Raw genomic sequence first — 22,411 nt, forward strand, 5'->3', positions numbered from 1 at the left:
TCTGTCAGATCATTAAGTCTGATTGTCCTAAACCCTGTATAACATCAAACTGCAGACAAGTATTTCACCTTCTATTTCTTTTCAAACGTTTGAATGTACATCCTCACACAAATGCCTGCTGGACCCAATGTGTCTCTTTTCAAAGCAGGCTCATTCACTGAAACACCAGTCTCTGCTGTCCCGTCACACCGCTGCAGCTCTTTCATTCTCCATGGCCCTCACCCGTAGTTGCCTTTGACACTTTGAACCACCAGATGTTCATTGTTGACCTGGTCTTGGGGGATTTTCAAAGAACAACAACAAGGAGCATGTGAACCTCATTAGTTGAGGAACTTTGTGTCACACTGTGAACTGTGGCAGGCAAAAGTCCTAAATCGATAGCTTAAAGGAGAAGGCTGCTGTTAGTCTATCATTTTCTTATTGGCAACAAATCTCATTTAAAAAAAACCAAAATCAACAATAATTTTTTTTTGTCTATACTTAATTTTAACTTTGTCTGTGCGACTCATACATCCAAAGTGCATTTGTTCCAAGTGAAGATGTAATTTGGTCACAAATATACAGTGTAATTTTCAAAAAAGTCAAAGTAATTTCCTAAAACAGCTTGCTGCTGTAGGTTTTAGGCACGGAGGAGTAAAGCTATAAATTCATCATTGGCTTTGATCTTTTCATGGGCTTTGTTAGTAATAAGAAAAATATAGAATACTGAATGAGATGGCAATTTGTAACTCTCTTTGCTTAAAACTTTGCAGACTGGTGTATGATGGTAATGCAGCCTTTTGGTTTAATGATAAAAAATAAGTTGTTGTCAAACCTCTTGCTTGTATGACACTACTTGCTCTGTATAATATTAAGTATGATACCAGATTTACAAAAACTTCATAAGGACTATTTCTATTGTGTGCTATCACTGATTGTTAAATCAATTTCTCCCGATCATATTTTCCCCAAGATAAACAAAAGACTATAACGCTTTCTTGACAAATTACTGTGTGGACTTATAGGGATCGACACCCTGTTTGAAGGGACTTTCCTTCCATGTGTTTTACTGTAAGAGTCTGGCGTTTGAATTGTATCACATATGTCTTATTCTTATTACCTGTTGAATGTTGACATTTTGTGCTCTTTACAAACACAATTATCCTTTTTGACACAGTTACTGGTGTTACAGTGAATTCTGTTTTCTTCAGTTTTGACATGACATTGACATGAAAATGTCAAATTTAATTACGCCGCACATTAATTCCATATTTGCTCATTTTATAGATTATTTATTTAATGGCCCACATGGTAGATCAGTGGTTACTGTCGCCTCAAGGTAAGAATGTCTTGGATTTGAACCTGACTGACTGGTCGACTTTTCCAAAACTGTACTGGTCAATCTCAAACTGCCTTAAAAACTTTTTTCATTATATGTGTGGAGTATCCCTTTGAATTAATATTACTTTGAATTTTGTCCAGCTGAAGCCTTTTTGATCTCTTTTCTATCTGAATGTTTCAAAATGTTCTGAAATAAAAATGGGGAATGAGTGGTGAGTGAGAACATTTAATGTTGCAACCTCACAGTTTCAACCACGGGTTAAACTTTCTAAATCAGCAAATGTTGCTAATTTTCTGACACTAGACAAAGTTCAGCCATTATACAATCACATACTGACCACTGGGCTTACAGTTCATTATTCTTGCTTTGTCGGTAACTACCTCGGACAAAGCTTTTGGCCGAGCAAGTAATCTTATTTAGATCAATCATTCTTTTTCAGTAGAGAAAAAATGAATAGTAAAGAATAAGTAGAATAGTATAGAGCGACTTCCACTAGTCAAACGGTCAACATGTACTACAAAACATTTAAGGAGAAAACGTGTGGGCCACTCATTTTCTGAACATCAACAAAAATATGAGATATCATGAAAATCACTGGGAGGACAACATTATTATTATTATTATTATTATTATTATTATTATTATAGTTTGAAGTCTGTTCGATTTAGTACCAAACTATGATCTTTCCAGGGTCATCATTTATTTAAAACCAAGCAGCCCTATGATCTAGCACATACTTAATGCATATAAAAACAGTAGATGTAAGCTTCAGTAGCTGAGTCTCATAGATTAATATGATGCAGTCTATAGCTAGCTGTTATGAAGGAAGATCACTAGACCTTTTCATGTAAATCATGGTGAGTGTAAATATTGTCTCCTGTAATAAAACTACAGGCACTGTGGTAAACTGAATAAATTGGCTTTCAGCTCTTCTCCCATAAAACACTCAAAACACGTTTTGTCATTTATGTAAATTTTGTGTTTTGTTGTACAGCCACAGTGACAAAAGATACAACTCTGCGCCTGTTTTCTGACACAGTAGGCCTATAAATTGTAGCATGTGAATAAAAATGTCTTCATAATCACATACAGACATGACTTCTGATTGTAAAATATTTTTTCTGTTTTCTAAAGACAGGTCTGTTGTGTTTCTGTATAGTCTTATTTCAACTGCAGAAATAAATTCAGAAATGTGCTGAATTCTGATAAAGGCCTTGCTCTCAGCTTGCTTATTATTCAGCCTGTGTATTCTCAGAAGCAAAGCCATTTACAGAAAAGCTTTTCTCAGGATTTGAAGATGTCAAATTGTGATGTTTGTGAGTCTAATATTTCTCCTGAATTATCATATGTAAATTATTGCCATCTAATCAGTCAAGTGAGACTTTGCCACTCCGCCTTAAAAAATAACACATATGCCCTAAAACTGTGAATTAGCAGCGACAAGTCAAGCTTATCTGAAAAGGGCTAATAGGGCAGAATAGCCCACAGTTATACTCTACAAGGCTTTCACAATGCCTACATTATTAAACAATTAATTAACATTACACCCCCAAAGACTCTGGAGCTGAGAGCCCTATTAGGAAAAAAATCCAATAAAACCTAAAAAAGAGCTAGCACAGAGTCTCCCTACCAGATCCATCAAGAGTGCAGTGGTTAATCAGTGGCACTGGAAAAAGCTAAAAGTTACATACAGACAGACAGACAGCATCTTATATGATAATCAGTGATGGAATGTAACTAAGTACATTTACTCAAGTACTGTACTTAAGTACAACTTTGAGGTACTTGTACTTTACTTGAGTATTTTCTTCAACTTTATACTTCTACTCCATTACATTTCAGATGGTATGTATGGAAGACATTGATGTGACAATGTTAGTTACTAGTTACTTTACAAATTAAGATTTTTGCTTTTCCTTTCAATTATTTTAAATATTTTAATTAATTTTTTATAATTTTGATGTCTGTAGCAACTATTGGTTGGACAAAACAAGCACTGTAAAGGTGTCACTGTGGGCTCTGGTTAATTGTGACGGCATTTCTCACTATTTTCAGAATTTTTACAAACCAAAAAATCAATCAATTTATGGAGAAAATAATCAGCAGATGAATCCATAATGAAATCCAAGAGACCATCTTGCAATTGAATCACACCAGCCACAACGCCCGTCAACATGTTTACGTTCCATCCCATGAGTACTCAGTACTCGTGGGTCAGATCACACCCATCTTTGAACTTTGCCTTCTACGCGCCTGTAAAGTTTCATGACTGCATCGTAAATTATTGTGACGCTATCGCGTTGACATTATCTGTCCACAGACAGACAGACTGACTGTTACAAGTAAAAGTAAAAAGTAAAAGTCATGAACTGAAAATGTGAAATGAAAATGTTAAAAGTAAAAGTATGTAAGTAATATTAGGAAAATGTACTTAAAGTATTAAAAGTAAAAGTACTCAATGAACAAAAATGTCCCCTGTTATTGTTATACTATTATATATCATATATCATTAGGTTATTACTTCTCATGCATTAATGTAAAAGTAGGTTTTTACTGTTGTAGTTGGTAGAGGCGGAGCTAATGTTGAACTATTTTGTATAGGACTGCAACCAATGATTATTACCAGCTGCGACAGCGTGTGGCTTGTGTTGTTTTCACCTTGTGATTCTGTGTGTGTTGTCATGGCGAAATGTGGTCCTGGAGAAACCTACTGTAGTGGGAACTACCACAGAGGCTGTTTTGAGTACTATGGCAGGTGTTTGTTTCTAGGAATTATCCTGATTACCCTCCTTGTGAAGCCTGTGCCACATTGGCTCCATGTTTTACTGGTTCATAGGATTGTGTCCCCTGAACCCTGCCACTGAAGCTTGTGGCTGTTTGATTATTGTCCCACAATCAAAAGGTGTTTCAATTCACAGTGCGGTACATTGCATTTACACAACTGACCTATTTTCTTAACACATACTTGTGTTTCAAATTTAGCACCTATAGTCAAGACTTTTTAAATTATTCCTATAGACCTATTATAAATGCATTAAACCATAATCAAGTGTATTAATTAACTTTCTGTGCTCCTCTAATGTTCCAGTCTCAGTCATAGTCCAAGAAAGACCTGAGGCCAGAGTAGGTTTTAATTAAATGATAATGCTGCTCCAAAAAACACAAGCAATACAAGTTTAGTATAATTATCTTCATAACTGTGTTATGAACCAGATATTATAGCTCTGCAGTATTTACTTGTACAGGCATGTCTATCCCAAATTTCACCAAAGAAAGAGCAATGATTAGCTGCATGATCTTCCTTGTGTGGATGCGACAAAAATGAAGGCTTTTACAGTAAATGACCACAAGGGGGTGACAAACTACCCTAAAGGATACCAGCACAGCTTGACTATATTTTCACTTGTAAATGTTCATTGAAACCTGGGTAAGTAGTGAGGTAAAATAGTGTTTATATTATTGGGATAGAGCTTTAATTTAATACATTTTCAACAACTGTGCATTTTGTGAATATATTTCTGAAGCTTGGAACAGAAGAGAGAGGAGAAAAACATTTTCTGATAGATAAAAGCCTTGTACTTTATTATCTTTATTATACACTGTATTATTTATTCATGAACTAAATCAGGCACACAAAGCTGATTGACATTCATTCATTCATTATCATTCATATCATTATCAATATCAATATCATTCATATATTACCTTATTGTCACATGATGATATGATATAATAATACATTTTAAATACAAATGTATCATAACAGATGGGAGATGAGTAGGACTTGATACATCTGCAAATTTAAGACAATCATCTTAAACACACTTTAAAATGACATATGACTTGTAAAGAATGCTTAAAAAAACTGTTACGGTATAACTCATTTAATGGTAGGACAATGAAACCATGTTGTTTCATTGTATTTCATTACAATTAGAATTACCTTAATAGCCTTAATTTTCGTCATGTTACATTTTATATTTGCTGGGGTAAGTAAGGTTTAAATATAGTATTGTAAGACACACTGTTTAACTGCTATTGGCTAATCATGATGAAAACACAAAGGTTTCAGTTTTGTGATCAGAATCAGAATCAGAATCAGAAATACTTTGTTGATCCCCGAGGGGAAATTCTTTTGTAGCAGCAGCTCACTATCACATGAGTGCACACAGGGATAGAAGTTCTAAGCAAATCAGAATATAATACACTATAATACATGTAAGATAAATTAAGTACAAAGTGGGTATAAGTATAAAATTAAAATAAGTGTAAAGTACAAAGTGGATTTACCGGTTTATGATAAGAATGTACGGTATAATAATACAATGTAAAGACTAATTCGTTATTACTACTGAAGCTGGATGTTTGGGTGTATTTTCTTTGCACTATAGGGCTGTAGGCACTGCATGGTAGAGGTCTGTTAACTAGGCCGCTTTGCTTGTGAACAGGCAGGTGGATTTTATTGGCTCTGTAGTCATGAAACCATCCCAAAATGCTCTGGAAATCGCCTCCATCCGGAAAACAAAATGAATCTGTTTTTTTGAATGCGCCAAGTGGGTCTTTATGAGGCTGAAATGACATGACTACATCACCTTAAGACCCATAAAGCCTCATCTGAGGCAATTAAGGGCATAATGATTTCAGACCCAATCACAAGCCAAAGAAATAATCATTGGGGGCCTTGGATAAACAGAATAAGAATTATCTGCATGCAATAAGATGATAAATTTCAGTTTTGGTTGCATATGGCATCATATCATAGTGTTTACTAGACATTTACTGCTTGGAAAAACAGGCTCGAAGAGACTATTTTAATTGTGGATTGTCACATTTTGTTGGAAGATAGGTATGATCTATATGGCTATCTTACCTTTATTGTTTTTAAAAGTATTTCTGCACACTGAGATGCCTTTAATTCATTTGAGATTAGCTTCTGTTCGCGGTTGATTGGATCTATTTATCAATTCCTGCTGGTTTTGTCATACCGTCATTATGTGCAGTTTCCTCATATGCCACATGATGGTGAGCGCGAGTAAGAAGCGTCCCAGTTTACTACAAGAGCATCATTCACTGATGAGGATGGTGTAACTGCACAATGACACCGGAATCTGGATGTTTCCGCCTTCAAAATAAGAGTTTAACATTTTTATCATTTAAAAAAGCTTAAACGAATAGTTTGTGTCCATTGTGGCAAGTCATCTCTAATGTGCATGGACCTATTGATATGACTATATGTGACAATTTAAAGGTCGTACAAAATACAAAACAATACAAAAAACTATTAACAAAATTCCTGGTACTGTGGTGCTCAAGAATCAGAATCAGAAATACTTTATTGATTCCCGAGGGGAAACTCTTTCGTTACAGCTGCTCACTATCACGTCAATGCACACAGGAATAGAAGTATTAATAGAATAGAAATAGAAATAATAATAAAATAAGTTTGCAACGAGACAATTATTTCTAGTAAGAAATAAGAGATGTGCAAATCAAAATATAATACACTATAATACAGGTAAGATAAATTTAGTACAAAAGTGGATATAAAGTATAAAAGCTAAAATAAGTGTAAAGTACAAAAGTGGATTTACAGGTTGATAAGTATAGTACAGTATAATACAATGTAATATCAAGTAATAAGTAATAGTGCAATAATGAGTACTGTCAAGTTAAGTGTAGCAGATTAACCAGATTGTTAGATGGTGGATATTGCACAGCAGTAATATAAGTATGAATATATATCAATAGATAGGGAATATTAAACTGAAAACAGAAAACTTTCTTTGAAGGTACTCCTTTGTTTGACCAGCACGTCATGGAGTGGGTGGGAGACACTGTCCAAGATGGCATGTAGTTTGGCCAGCATCCTCCTCTCTGACACCACTGACAGAGAGTCCAGCTTCACCCCCACAATGTCACTGGCCTTACGGATCAGTTTGTTGAGACTGTCAGTGTCCGCTACTCTCAATCTGCTGCCCCAGCATGCAACAGCATACAGGATAGCACTGGCCACCACAGACTCATAAAACATCCTCAGCATTGTCCGGCAGATGTTGAAGGACCTCAGCCTCCTCAGAAAATAGAGGCGGCTCTGGCCCCTTCCTGTAAAGAGCTTGAGTGTTCTTAGCCCAGTCCAGTTTATTGCCCATGTGTACTCCCAGGTACGTGTAATCCTCTACAATGTCCACACAGCTTCTCAGATGTGAGGATTTGCCATTTGTCTGTCCTTCTTTTCTGTTTTCTCTCACTGTAAATTGAGTATCTTTGGGTTTTGGACTGTTGGTTGGGCAAAACAAGCTATTTGAAGAACTCACCTTGGGCTCTGGGAAATTGTAATGGACATTTTTGTTTTACTATTTCTGACATTTTATTCATTAAAGGAATCGAAAAAATAATATAAAGATTAATCAAGTTAGCTGCAGCCCTGTTTTTGTCAACTTTAGGTTTAATGGTTCACAGTATGGCACCAGAATAAAAAAGAGCTTCTGGCTACATTATTTACTCAATCTACTATACATGAACACATGCTAGTACACTTCATCTCAACATCAACATACTGTACAGTCAAAACATGTTGGTATTTGCGTAAAGTGGGTAAATAAATTATTTTGAAAGTTTTGACCGGATGTCCCTTTTCTAAATGTGTCCGTCTTGACAGCAGTGCCGAGTGGCCCACTGTGCTCAATCTCTAACGGAGAACAGGAGTATCGCCCCGGCGGACAGTTGCGGTAGCCTTCTGGCTCGGATATTTGTCATTTTCTGGATTTATAAATCACAGATAAAGTCCGGGATGCCTTCAAATAAAAATATCCAAGGTAATAAAAACAATAGCGGACTGCCGTGTCTATTTCCCCGGGTATCTGCTTATGTCTATCGCTAGCTAAAGCTTAGAGTCTTTACAATAGAGCATCAGCAGGCCGACCCCGGCTACCGTCCAAGCTAAGCCTATGTCGGTATTAACTAGCTTGCTATTAAAATAACGTGATTTTCTTTTTACAGGAGGGAAGGCCTTTGGGCTGTTAAAGGAGCAGCAAAGGCAAAAATTGGAAGAAATAAACAAGGTACGCATGTTCTCTTTATTTGCCATCAGCGTCTCTAACGGCACCTCAGGGAAATTTGAATTTAATGAGCACGCACACACTTGGCATTGGCCTTGTTTTTGAACGTGCGCCCACATTGATTATTCAAGGCAGTTACGATTTAACTGTCTCGGTAGTGCTTTGAATAATAAATCCCCCCAAATGCCACACACATTAATTAGAGTTGACCGTAGCGATGCTGTTGATGCATTTTATTGATTTCCCCCCCTGCAGTCTCATGGCACTTGTTGAATGGCTGCATGCTGTCACACGTCTCTGGTGTTGAGGGACTATGAGTATTTCCCTCTGACCTGATCATATCGATCTGTTTGGTCACCGGTAAAATGCATTTGAAGCGTGTTTTGTGGCCGTCCCATGTTTTCAGTGCACATTGCGGCTGTGCCACTGTCCCCGCCGACTGGAAACAGGTGTCTGGATGAGCTCTTTGTCTAACATTAGGCCTCGCTTCGTCAGTTAACTCTGTAATAGTTCCCACCGGTTAACTAGATGTCTGTATAATCTCTGTTTCCCTCCTTTACTTTGGCTGCCTGCCTGTCATCAGCTCCCACATGAAAACCAGGTCATGGCAAGAGGGCAGCCGGGAGCGCCTGTGACGTCTGTGTGCACATTTGCAAACACTCCCTGTTCCTTAATAGAGATTTATCTGTTTTTTAATGTCATTCATTTGTTCATTCGATAAATGACCTCTAATTCCTAAGAGGCTAAGTCTAAAAATAACAGTTGTACTGTGGTTAAATGCAAGGTTTTTATACACTGACATCCATTCCATTATATTAACGTGGTGGGAATGAAACTTCCTAGCACTGTTATGTATCTAGGGTGGTTATTCCTCTATGGAGATCTCATCTGATAAATACTTTTGAGCTAATATGATTAGTCAAATGGTCGATTACTTGATTGACCGACAATTCATCTATTTAAAATGAATTTCTATAATATTAACCAGAATATCTTTGGATTTTGGACTCTTAGTCAGACAAAACAAAATATTTCAAGAAGTCAGCTTGGCCCCGAGTAATTGTGATGGATGTTTTTTTTTATTATTATTTTATGGACCAAACTAATTAACCAAAGCAATATGCTGTCAATTTGTTAATAAAAATACTTGCTAATTGCAGCCCTAAAACACTTACAAAATCTGAATCTTAGATAGAGGAGATGCAGTATTTGACCTCTGTAATGTGAAACATTCTTTAAAGAGAAACTGACAGATTTCATGTCTTGTAATACTGACACTACACTTGTTCAGATATACTTGCATACTTGTAAGATACACTGTGACTGTGAAAGGACATTCCTGTGTGTGTGGGGGGGGTTTGCAGCAGTGATTCAGCACGGCTGAGTCAGGCGTCCCTGATGTTTATCCTCTTCACCCTTAATTGCCAGCTTGCAGAGAATCAATGCAGAGAACAACCTCACTCCCTGTCGCTCTTGCTGTCTCTACTTTGCTTGTAGATTGAAGCTGACTCCCACATGGCAGATTGCGTCATTATAATTTCATTAGAATAGCTCCCTTCAGGCTCTTTCCTTTTACACCCTTGTGAGGAGTTCCACTTAATGAACACAGTGATAAGTAATGACAGTCCAGGGGGGGAGAACATCTTAAGGTTGTGAGTCATCATTCTCAAGTTGAAAGTTTTTGACACATTTGACAGAACACAATCAGATTTATGTACTTAATGCTCTAATTTGTGCGTGGGCTTCTTTCGTCTTTGATTGTGTATTGCATACCACTGCTGGACGTTTCTCAGCAAAGTTTAGAAAAGAGACCAAAACTGATCTAAGGGGTTTCAGTTTTAGTCAAACTCGTAAAACTTGTTCTTTTCTGATCACCTTCAGTTTGTTCACCCCTCTTCCTCCTCTTCTTCAGGAATACCTGGAAGACCAGAAATACAGGGATGAAGAGGACCTGGCTGAAAAATTGGAGGGTCTCAAAAGTAAGCAAATTCAGTCCTCCCCTCAGTGGTTTTAGTATCTGCAAGTATGCAGTTGTCTTTGTGAGGGTGTGTTCCTTTTTCCTGGGTTTTGTCTTAGCCTCAGTATTTGTTTGTTTGTTGGCAGTCTTGGCGCACACGCACAAGTCTTCAGCATTTTGTTTTTCTCTGTGGGAAAGACAGACTGCTGTGATTTCTAAGAGGTTTGCAAGGCCAAGTCCTCAGTGGCCTTGGAGGAATGTGCTGGGGCGTTCCTCTGCTTCTTGTTACAATATTCAGAACTTTGGGTAAACTCATAGAGTGCTTTGAAACTTATAGAAACTTATCCTGGGAATAGAAAAAACACTGCTACTAGGAGCTAATTAAGGGAACAAAATTACATGATTTACCAAAGAACTCCTCCCCATTGCTCAGATATTACATGTATGCTCTGGGTGCATGTAGAATATTTTTTCTTTTTCTGTCGATGTGAGTTTTTTTTTATCTGCGATTTCCCAATCAGAATAACTTAAGGCTGTTTATTCCAATATGTGACATATGTCTTGAAATATACTCCAGTGTCCTACTTACAATCTATGCTTGCTGGAGGAAATGGAGCAGTAATATATAAACAGAAAGGGACCTGACACCCAGGTCCTGAGAGGGTTGCTGTTTTTTTTTTCTATCTATTTTTTTCCCTTCTTTTTCCATACTGTCCTAGTAACCCAGAGGCCAGTATCTAAACACTGTGCTTTTAACTACCAACCAAATCACATCACAACTCTGAAAAATGTTTAAACATACCCTAATTTAACGTTTACACCAAGGCTGCAGCAAGTATTTTGTTAATAATTTTTGGATAATTTGATTCATCTAATTGTAAGTTTGTTTTATTAGTATAGCCAATGCTTGTCACGAAAATAATCAATTTATTTAGATGTAGCTGTCAGCGCTGGTGGGCTTGTAGCCATATTGCAAGCAGTTGAGTTTAGTTCAACTCAGCAGGTGACTGATCAGTCACATTGTACGTTCACTTTGCAGTATTTCACAAGAGCAGCACGATTGTTGCATTTTTACAAGTTGGTAAAAGTAGAGACAAACAACCCAAGCAGTCACAAACAGTTGCTGATGTTTGAGAAAAAACTCACTGCTGCACTGCAGGTCAGACACCAGTCTGAGGTTAGTCTGATAATCACCATTTGGACACTCATTACACAATAGAGTCTGCATCAAGTTTAAGTCGGTTTAATGTTTGAATTGGCATATTGTATTGGCTGTTACCTCCATCAATGCTGCTTACCACCTCCACTAACCAATTTCCTTGGCGAAACCCTTAAGACATCAGTTCTTAAAAGTTTAGAAAAATGGTGTGATTTGGATTTGGGTCACATTAATCTACTACTCTAAAGCTCCTACATGTGGAATATTGACTTTAGTGTCAAATCAGTGTTGACAGCATAGTGTAATGGCTGAAAAAAACAAGACCATTTCAGTAACATTGGTTTGTTCTGTGTTGCTTCCTGTGTGTTTAGCCCTGGGACAGGTGTAGTTGCCAAATGTGCCAAATGCCGACACTGTGTCTGTGCCATGCTGTCATACAGTTTGACAACTTCTAAACATTTGCAGATCATAATTTCCCTTCAGCTGGCTCAGGTGGCTTAGTTTGACTACACAGATTTGTTTTTTCAGTCTGCAGACAGATAGAAAAGAGAACGGAAATCAAGTTGTTTTTAGAATGAACAGAAGTGTTTATCTGCCCTTAGGATCAGTGTCTTTTAAAAGGATGGGAACATTCTTTCTTTATCTGTTGGCCAAAGCGGCAGAGGAAGTCATCATCCATTTGAACTGTTTTATCAGCAAGGGTGTTGTTTTTTTTACAATGGGAAAGCCCCTTCAAATGATTGCTGCCAAAGGGGTTAGTAGATAAAGTCACCAACTTAAATCCCGAACCTCCTTATAAACATCAAAGAGAAGTAGAAAAAAATCATAAATAAAGCAGATAATGGCTGGTGGTGATCAGTTGCTAAAGGAATGTACGTCAGGAGGATACACTGAAGACTTAAGTTTAATTCAGTTGAGCCATTTTCTGTGGCTGCAGATGATCAACAGGCTGCTCTATGACAAGTGGCCCACTCAAGAACTGCTCTGTGTGTGTGTGTGTGTGTGTGTGTGTGTGTGTGTGTGTGTGTGTGTGGAGGCCCACTCCTCAGAGTTTAGGAACAGGGTTAGCATTGTCCTGTCCCTCTCCCCATGGGTTCACACAGTTCTCGGTTCTGTCCCTCTCAACTCACGCACAGAGCATGCAGTGTGGGACAGAAATAGCAAGTGTAATCTGACTAAAGTGGTCTCCTGGGGAAAAAAAAAAGAGAATTTTGGAAGAAGCGGGGAAATTTCTGCTTTTGTTATTTCATAGCAGCAGCATGTTAATAATGAGCTTTTATACGTGACTGAGAATGCAGTAGTTAATATTTATGAGGGCTGCTCCCTAAACATCAATGATTCGAATCATCAGTCGAGCGCCCCCTTTCTTTTCTTTTTTTGTCATTGTACACAGAGTAACACAGGATAACAGCATGGCAGGCTGTAAACTTTTACAAACCGAGTAAACCTAACTTTGATGGACACAGAGAGGGGTGGTGGAAACGCTGCTCCGATGCTATCAGTCCCTGTGCTGGATGCATGAATGCAGCGACGTCGGCCAAACTACCTTTGAACCAGGCAGAGGTACAACCTCCTCTACTGTTTAGTGTGATTCAGGAGAGACGCTCCCTGGTGCGCTAGGACTTTACTGTATAACTGAACTATGACCAGGACGCACACTTTTTATTTCTTTGACTGAGTGGTAATCTGATATTGTCTCATCACAAATGATGAACAAAGGCATTAAAACATGAGACTCACGTAGGCTATGTAGGAGGTGAGCATGGGGCAGCTGCTATGCAGGTGCCCTGTGCTATCTGTAACTGGGCAGAGGAATGAATAATATATTTCTCATAATTGTAGGTACAGTAAATAATAATAAACAAACAATATCTATAGATAAGAAAAAGAATTAACCACAAGCACATGTCAAATACCGGAGTCGACGCCTAAAATCAAAATAACATTATTATTTGAGTTGCAGTTTGATAGTTGAACATAATATCAAATCTGCTTATTGAATTGAAAGCTTTTCAACTCGCTTGTCAAAGCTATGTAGGTTTAGCACACAACAAATTAAAAAGAGGTTATAAATAACAATATTTAAAACTAAAACTAATTAAAATAGAATCAAAACTCCAGATAGATAACATATTTGCTTATTCGACATTTTGGGAAATACACTTATTCACTTTATTACAAAGAGTTAGATGAGAATATCTACTGTTTAACAATGTCATATCTGTCCATTAAATGTGATTTTTTTATTTTATTTTATTATTATCATTCTTTTATTTATTTATTTTTTTTTACCTTGAGGCAGAGCCAGGCTAGATGTTGCCCCCTGCTTCAAGTTTCTATGCTAAGCTAAGCTAACTTTCTCCTGGCTCCAGACACATATGAGAGTGGTATCGATCGAAGAAAGCGAATAAGCATATCTTCCAAACCGTCAAACTATTCCTTTAAGCTAAATGACTATTGTTTTTTTTTTTGTTTTTTTATTGGGCAAAGGGCAATGTACAGTATACAAACAAACCCTGTTTTGTGACGTTTGGTGTCAGTGAAAAAGTGGTGAGTTTGGTATACAAGAAATACAAGACAGCTCTAAATACTGTGTTTTCTTCAGCTGAAACTGAAAACTAAGTAGCCATATAGTTAATAGTATGTTTCAAACACTGGCAAAATATAATGCTTTTAAATTTTCTAATTGTCCTTGCATCTACCTGACTGTTTTTAGTAAGTTTGGGATCTGTTTGGCAAGCATCAGTGGTTTCTCTGCGTGTTGTCAGGCTAGCAAGATCAGATTTAATTTGAGTGAGTGACCATGAGGGAAAACTCTATGTCTGAGCTTCACAATTTTCAGTCTGAGCATCTTTATTTTCCTTCCTTATTGCTGTGTTTGAACTTTAAGTTCTCTTTTTAACTTCCTGACCCTCTCACGCTAATTTGTCTCACATGTCAACCCCACTCAGCTGCACTTTTCCTGCTTTTACTGACAGACATCCAAAACACACACAAAAACACACCTGTCATTATCAGCTGTTTGTGTCTTTCCTTTTGCCAGGTCAGCTGTCAGCAGAGTGTAAGTCAGTGAGATCAGCGGACAGTGTGTGTTAACAGTTTTGCTGACATGTAAGATGTCAGCTGGGGATTGGTGTTTGTTAAAAAAGTTACACTAGGGGATGTGGTGTGTGGGCTGAGAATGAATTACCACTGTTGGTAATAATCTCTTGTGTGTATTTGTTTTGCAGATAAATATGCTGAGTTTGACCTGAATGACCAAGGAGAGATTGGTGAGTAATAGTAGCTCTAAAACACCAACTGCACCCCAGATAACAACTGTTAGCTGAGCCATGTGCAGTGTTGACATGAGGGAACAGTAATTAATACTGTGTGTGTGTGTGTGTGTTGTCTGACCAGTGTGAGCACAGGGCTTAAACAGGCTCATGTGTCATGTCTGTGTCCTGTATGTAAAGTGAAACCATACTGTGCAGCAGTGTGAAAGTATTGTACTTCTTGAGCAGATGTGAGACGAACTGTAGTGTGGGAGTCAGACAGCAGATATGGCATCTGTCTGCAGGCCCTGAAAGAAGCTGCTAAATGTCCTTTAAGAACGCTTATGGGGTTTTTTAGCCACGTTAGCAGCGTAGCTCTAGGGATGGCAATGTCAGTTGCTTGGTCCACCACTATGGTCCAGTCTGCAATATCTCAACTGAATGGATTGTCAACTTTGCACAGATAACCATGCTGTTCAAAGGATGGATTTTATAGACTTTGGTGATCCCTTAACTTTTCATCTAGTGCTTTCATGAAGTCAAAATTTTGAATTATCCAATTTTTTGTTTTATAACCAAATACCTTTACTACTAATGACATTGCCATCAGCCTCAGCTGTACTTTGTGCGTAGTGCTAATTAGTAAATGTTAGCATGGAAACACGCATGCTGATACGTGAACATGGTAAACATTATTCCTACTAAAGATAACCATGTTAACATTGTCATTGCGAGCGTGTTAGCATGCTGACGTTAGCATTTAGCTCAAAGCACTTTGGGAAGTTCCCCCCACAGCCACATAAGACATTATTATTATTATTATTATTATTATCATCTTTTATTATATAGCCGGTTTCTTAGGCTGAGTAGTGGTCGTTGTGATGGGTAAACTGAATATGTTTAAAATTGTTGCAGTGACCCTTTAAAATGCTTCAGATACATGAAATTAAGCATTTAGATAATGTTCCAGTTTCCTTACAATCTCATTTTTGTTAGAAATGCAGACTTAGACTATATATAAAAATGATTCACATTATCTCACCTAAGCATGGATCTGATTGTCAACTGTACCTTCTCAGATCTAATGGGTTTGAAGCGAATGATGGAGAAGCTTGGGGTGCCCAAGACCCACTTGGAGTTGAAAAAAATGATTGTTGAGGTGACGGGTGGCAGCAGCAACACTATCAACTACAGGGACTTTGTCAAGATGATGCTGGGCAAGCGCTCAGCTGTGCTCAAACTGTAAGTAAACCTCTGTGCATGTGTGTGTAAAAGGAATATAGACTTTTTTTTTTACCCGTTTTTACATATAGTATATGCAGACTTAGTTGTGTCCATGAACCATCTGCTGGTTCATTGTGTGTTTGTGTGTTTGTGTGTGTTCACATGTCTGAGAGGGAGGATATGAATCGTGTGCTTTGTCAGCCAGTTGTTTCATCCATCAGCAGGGGGTTCTGTGATGACTAGCGATGATGTCATTACCCACATGCTGCATTAGTCGTTAATCTCCATGGCAACAAAACCCATCTATGTAGCCTCTCCATAGTCAACCCATCCTCATCCTTAGCTGGGATCATGTGCTTAGGTAACTGACGATAGGCTGATTAACCACTGACGGTCACGTAGGACTGACAAAAACACCAAAACTCATCAGATTCTATCAACAAAATTCATCTTTTACAAGAGAAATTATTTCTGGCAAATATATTCTTTTGTTCAATTGTCCCTGGTGGATAGGGTGACACATTTCCTGCTATTTTGAAATGGGTTAGTGTAGGCAGTGTAAGCCTTTTAAAGGAGCCAGAGTGTATTGGCTGCTGAATGTCAGCTCTGGACTAAGCTGGCTGGACCCTTTAGTAGACAAATCTCATAATCCCCAAAACACCAAGCGGGGAAAATGTATAACTTTTCCTCCTTTGCCCTCAACCATTTTTCGAAAGTGTATCCCATAATCCCTCAGCCGCTATTTATAAATGTCTCATTCCCTCCCTGCCTCACTTATCCACTTGGTAGCATTTTTAATAAGTTAGTCTCCATATTCCAGAAAATGATGATGTTTGTAATTATTTTCACCAGGAGAGTGGTACGTCAGTGACATAGTAGATCAGCAAGTTTAAACAGATGTTAAATTATTTAATTCCCTCTTGTGAAGTCTTAGCTCTGCTGTGCAGAATGTTGCAGAATTAACAAACTTATAAACAGGAAAGGAGTGTTCATTTGAGTGATCTTCTTTCGGCTGCTGACATTTGTAATGTCATATGTACTGTGTATACATATTCCTTGTTCTGATTTAAAAGGAAACATTGTTTACAGCATGTAGGTTTAACTACCTACACGCTACATGAGTTTTTTGCTGTTTCTTAGTAATTTATGCCTTTTTAACTCCAGGCAGCCTACTGCTCCCTGCTCTCTGATAACTGCAAAGGTCTACAACGCCTCTCTTGTGTGCTGCTTTTTTTGTCTGTAGAGAGAGTAGAGGGGAGGGAGAAGCTGAGGGTACAAAACGGCTTTAGAATAGTGTTATTCAAAGCATGTAGCAAGGCAACAGTTGATTTAGTTGCAATCAGAGGAAAATGATTGAGGTCAGGCTCCACAATGGGGCCCAGTTTGTGAAAGCTCTTTAAATAAAGTCACTGTTAGTGCTATACACACGTGCGCACTCTAGTTTGTTTAACCAAGATTTTGAAGACAGATGAGCCTTACAGGTCTTATATTTTACAGTAGCGATTGGTTAACAAGTAGCAACAGCTGTGAGGAATCTTGACCATAAAACTGTTGTTTTTAGGCTTTAGACAAAACAAAATTCCACTTTTTTTTCCATGAAACTCTACAAAACTTGTTTGCATTAAATTGGATTATCACAGGGGTCCTACCTACTGACTTAATATCACTGTGTGTGCATGAGAGTGCATATGTTTTTCAGCCTTTGTACAGATTAAACAGATATCTGGTATGTACCGTAGACTGCACAGTCTATGGTATGTACACAATAACAAGATTAAGTCAGCCGGTCACTTTAGCTATTAGATTAGCCTAACATGGCAATATGCTAAAATCATACACAGTCATTATCAATTTTAATGCCATTTTATTCACATAACTGTATGTACGATGAATATTTTATTTACAAAAACAGGACATTTCACTTGTTAATTCATAGTAATTAGTAATCATAATTGAATCAGTAGTAGTTGACTGATGACTTCATGCAGCTTTGGGCAGCTTTCAGTAGTGTGAAGAAAATGTGGTTTCCAGAGAGATGTGCCAAGGGTTTGAGTTGCTGAGTGCCGGTTTCGTCGTTGGGATCATTGCTCCTTATGGGCTTAGTGGAGCTTTGTAGAGTTTTCCAAAAAAGGAAATTAAAGACAGGCATTCGCTCTGAATAGCTCCTGTCTGATCACTCACTCTACTATGTACAGCCTTCCCTTCATTCCTTTCCTTTCACTTATGGCTCAGCCAATTCATACCCCGACTGTAACTGTCGCTCACTGTATCCTCCAGGAGCTGATTATCCCTCCTCACTCACACATCCTGCTTGTATTGTTTATACTTTTCTTGTTCACCTCTTCTACGCTCTTTTACTACCTTCAATCTTCCTAATTTACATTTACATTATATTTTCTTTATGACTCTCTCCATGGTGCTGAAGCCGTCACACCATGTCTCCATCTCTGCCTGTTTAAATTTATTTCAATCGAAGCGATCAGTGGATTAATCGATTAGTCAATTGACAGAAAATGTAATTATTTTTATAATCGATAGTAATTTTTCAAGCAAAAATACTAAAAAAACCTAGATCAAGTTTCTCACTTGCGAAGATTTTCTGCTTTTCTTTCTCTCATGTGATAGAAAATTAATAATGTTTGGGTTTTGGGCTGTTGGTCAGACAAAACAAGCTATTTCAAGACATTAACTTGGGCTTCAGGAAATTGTAATGGTTCTTTTTTATTTCCTGATATTTTATAGACCAAATGATTAGTCTATTAATTGAGAAAATAATCTGCATATAAATTGATAATGAAAATAACCTTAGTTGCAGCCCTAATTTCAATTAAATGCACAAGGAAACAAATGCAATAGCAACTGAAACCACCTAGCAACACTGCACCAAATATTTAGCAACACCCCACCAAAAACCTGGTCCAACCAAGCTTTTCACAGGCAGCAGGCATTATGTACTTGATTTTTTTTATTATTGTTACATTTAGTTTTAATTTTGGAGCACGATCACATAGATTCTTACCCCCTTCACCCATCATTTTGTCCAGGTTTTGAAGACAAGGGCTCATGCATGCTCATGTTCATCACAGTCAAATAACGTTAAAATTGTTTGTGTACTGTGTATTTGTGTATTGCCGACATAATCAGTGACTGACAAGTTGATTTTCCAGCTGTAAAATGTTCCATTCAGTATGTATCATGGTCACAATTAAAACTGGTATTGGGATTGGCCTCAAAAATCCAGTGTATTGTTTATTTTTAAACATTGCCAATGAATTACTTTTTTTTGTGCTATTCCATGATTCCTCTCTCTCTCCACAGAGTCTTGATCTTTGAGGACAAAGCCAATGGCTCTCCCTGCAAACCAGAAGGACCCCCTCCAAAGCGGGACATTGCTAGCCTGCCTTAATTGTAGATGTCAGCCTCCGGACTGCTAGTGGAGCAGAGGGACCTTCAGTGGTTGCTTGAAATTGAGTCGTTCTCTTAACATGTGGAGTGTTGTATTAGTGTGGGACTAGTGATTAAGGATGTTATTTTGTGATATACGGTGTGTGCAAGGTGTCTGTTATTTGGAAGACTAAGACCACAACTCACTAAATGATGTTTGACTGTGAATATTATTATTCATCTTTTTTCCTTAATTAAAATGTAGCATTGATAGTTGTACGTGTAATCTGCTTGATAAATTAAGTTTGGTAGTAAGTGTTTCATGGTTATATTTTAAGGGAAGACTCAAAATTCTCCACAGGTTGTTTTTCCTTCCTTGTGTCTTTGTTTCCTTTTTGAGACGCATTCGTTTGAACAAATGTGAGAGTAGGATGCTTTTGGAGAAGCACAAGGAAAAGAAGCAGTTTTTCCAACACATTTTTGCACTGTCCTCAGTGGTCTTGGATGGATTCCTGCCAGGCTAATCTTGGTCAGCTTCTCGCTTTAGATCAGGTGCCAGAGATTACAGGCCCAGCCCATTTCCTCTGGGTCAAAGGCGTTAGCCCTTGGAGCCATAATACTGATCTGGAATCAGTAAATAGGTTATCATGGCCTCCTCATGGTCTGAAAAAGCTTTTTGTATATGACTGTACTCACACTAGTTGAGAAAAGAATAAGAGATCATGTTGACCATGGGACTTTCAGTTTCAATATGTGGCTTGAAGAACAGCGAATCTGAGTCTGTTTTAGATCTGTAAGGTTAAGCACATGCTAATTTTTGGAAGGAGTGTGATTTTCAGGCACACAAGCATAACAAATGTACATAATATACTACACACAGTACAATCATATTCTTTCCAAGTGCCTCAACATGCAGATATTGTAGAGCTTAAACACAGATTGAAAAAGGAGGGAGTGCACACACATTTTCAGTTCAAGCAGTCCTCTTAGCTCACTAATTCCACAAAACCGTGAAATAATGTTCTTTGTTATTTAGTATGATAGTTAACTATATTTGTTGAATTATATTGATATGGTGTTTCCACAACATTCTGAGTGAGTGAAGTTCACATTTTTTTAAATGTAATTTTTTCCCTTTTTCTTACCATAATTTTTTTACATCACAGCGACCTGTTTATTGGGTGATTTGACTGTTTAGGTTACCCTATACTTGTCTTGCAATTCATACATGTGTTTATTAATTTCTCTTTGTCTTGGATTCATCTCTTCTCCCCCATTTTTTTTTCACCAGCCAGCCATTCCTCTCTGTTTAACTGGGTTCATTGTCCTGTGAATTCTGTGATTTGTGCCTCACTGTTTGTCTCTCCAGTTTAAATTTTCCTGTAACTCACACTATTTACTGTGAATTTGGTACTCGTAGTATTTTTAACCCACTTAACATGTTTATGTAAACTATTATGTTATTTTGTTTTCAGTCTGATAGGTATATTACATCTTTTATTGTTGTTAAGATGCACATTGTTTGCAGACACCAAAGGAATTAAAAGTCTTCTTACACTGGCCTGTTAAGTTTTGAATTGTTTATTGCAGTAATGGAGATCTCTTTTAAACTCTTGACTAATTTTAAGTTTGTGTGAAAAATGACAGGTTTAACTAGTTTAATAGGCATAGAGTAGTGTTTAACTGTGGTTAAATATTTTTTATTTCACTTGTAAACACCAGTGTTTGTTCAGAACACATTTCCATTATTACGTTTATAGCAGGAGATGATGCACAACATTGAGAGGGAGATTTGGTCATAGATGCAGTAATGCTATTTACTGTAGCCTCTTGACTTGTATATTGAAAGGTGAGTGGCATTGCCTTACAAAGAACTCCATAGTCATAAAGGCTGGCTGTCCATCAAGCTAAGGGGGTATTTAATAAAGGATCCTTGTGTTGTAAAATATCACATTGCAACACATCTTTGGCTCTCAGTGCTGACAAATGTAAAGGTGAAACCTATGCATTAGATATATTATTGAGTCAATCTCAGTTTTGCATGATCATCTTCAAGTTCATTCACAGGCAGAGATAAATAGCGTGGGAATCTTTGGCTGTGACAACTAGTTGAGTCACTATTTCATTGTAATGCTTTCATTCCATACTTTTTCTCATTCACTTTTCATGTTGCTTAATGTAAGTGCAGCTGTATGCATACATACTCTTGAGCAATAAAATATTTTCATGAAAAAGTAAATAGCTGCTTAAAATTCTTTGATTTGTGCCTTATTTTCTGTATGTAAAGGCTATTCATATTTAATTTCATTTGGGAGAGCGGGTGCTTGGGTGTGGAACAGTGTAAGCAGGCGGATCCAGTAGGATTATAATAAGCACCTCTGTAATTAAAATGATAATCACTGTTGCATGTAATAAACAGCCAGGAGCTTATGTAGACACAGTGGAAGAAATAAGAGTTGGTCAGTGCTCATGTAAGGAAAAATAAAACATCCAGCTAATGAGGATGACACTGACCCCGGGGCCCATGTTAGATCAAATTTTGTCTACAGTGTTTCCTACTTATTTTTGCACATTTTGTTATATTTCATCCGCTTTTTCATATGTCAAATGTAAGCTGTGTCAGGCTGGTTGAAAGAAAGTATCATACATCCTCTGCTGTACCATTTCACTCCCTTCCCTCTCACTCGAAAACTATTTTTATTTCTCTGAATGTCATCAGTCAGTCTGCTTCAGCCATGTGTTCAGAAGATTTAGCATATACACAATTTGTTCCAATCACTGATTATTTTAATTTATTAATTGCTATTGCTGAATCTAGACCAGTATTCAAAAGTTGTGTCATTCTGCATTGATGATAATTAATGGTATGTGGCTGACACTGGAACAATGAACACTGGCAGGTTATGACAGGACATCAGCCTCCTCGGTATCTGCTCTCTTGCATAGATACTGCCATCTACTGGTCACTCAAAGTCAAGACAAGAGTGAGATTTTTGGTAATAAGAAAGTGGCAGACTGCTCAACAAACTAGATTAAAATGGATTGATGAAAATT

The 22,411-nt window shown here is 37.5% G+C and overlaps 1 protein-coding gene across 1 annotated transcript; it reads left to right on the forward strand.

Annotated features, from left to right (window-relative positions):
* Positions 1-7,975: 7,975 nt before the first annotated feature.
* On the forward strand, positions 7,976-20,918 carry aif1l (allograft inflammatory factor 1-like). The gene is made up of 6 exons (XM_044175460.1): positions 7,976-8,136; positions 8,321-8,382; positions 10,292-10,358; positions 14,726-14,767; positions 15,829-15,991; positions 19,292-20,918. Exons 1-6 carry the CDS (start codon positions 8,112-8,114, stop codon positions 19,377-19,379), a joined length of 447 nt encoding a protein of 148 aa, XP_044031395.1. The 5' UTR covers positions 7,976-8,111; the 3' UTR covers positions 19,380-20,918.
* The last annotated feature ends 1,493 nt before the right edge of the window (positions 20,919-22,411 follow it).

This window comes from Siniperca chuatsi, linkage group LG18 (genome assembly GCF_020085105.1).
Source record: "Siniperca chuatsi isolate FFG_IHB_CAS linkage group LG18, ASM2008510v1, whole genome shotgun sequence".
Classification (NCBI taxonomy): domain Eukaryota; kingdom Metazoa; phylum Chordata; class Actinopteri; order Centrarchiformes; family Sinipercidae; genus Siniperca; species Siniperca chuatsi.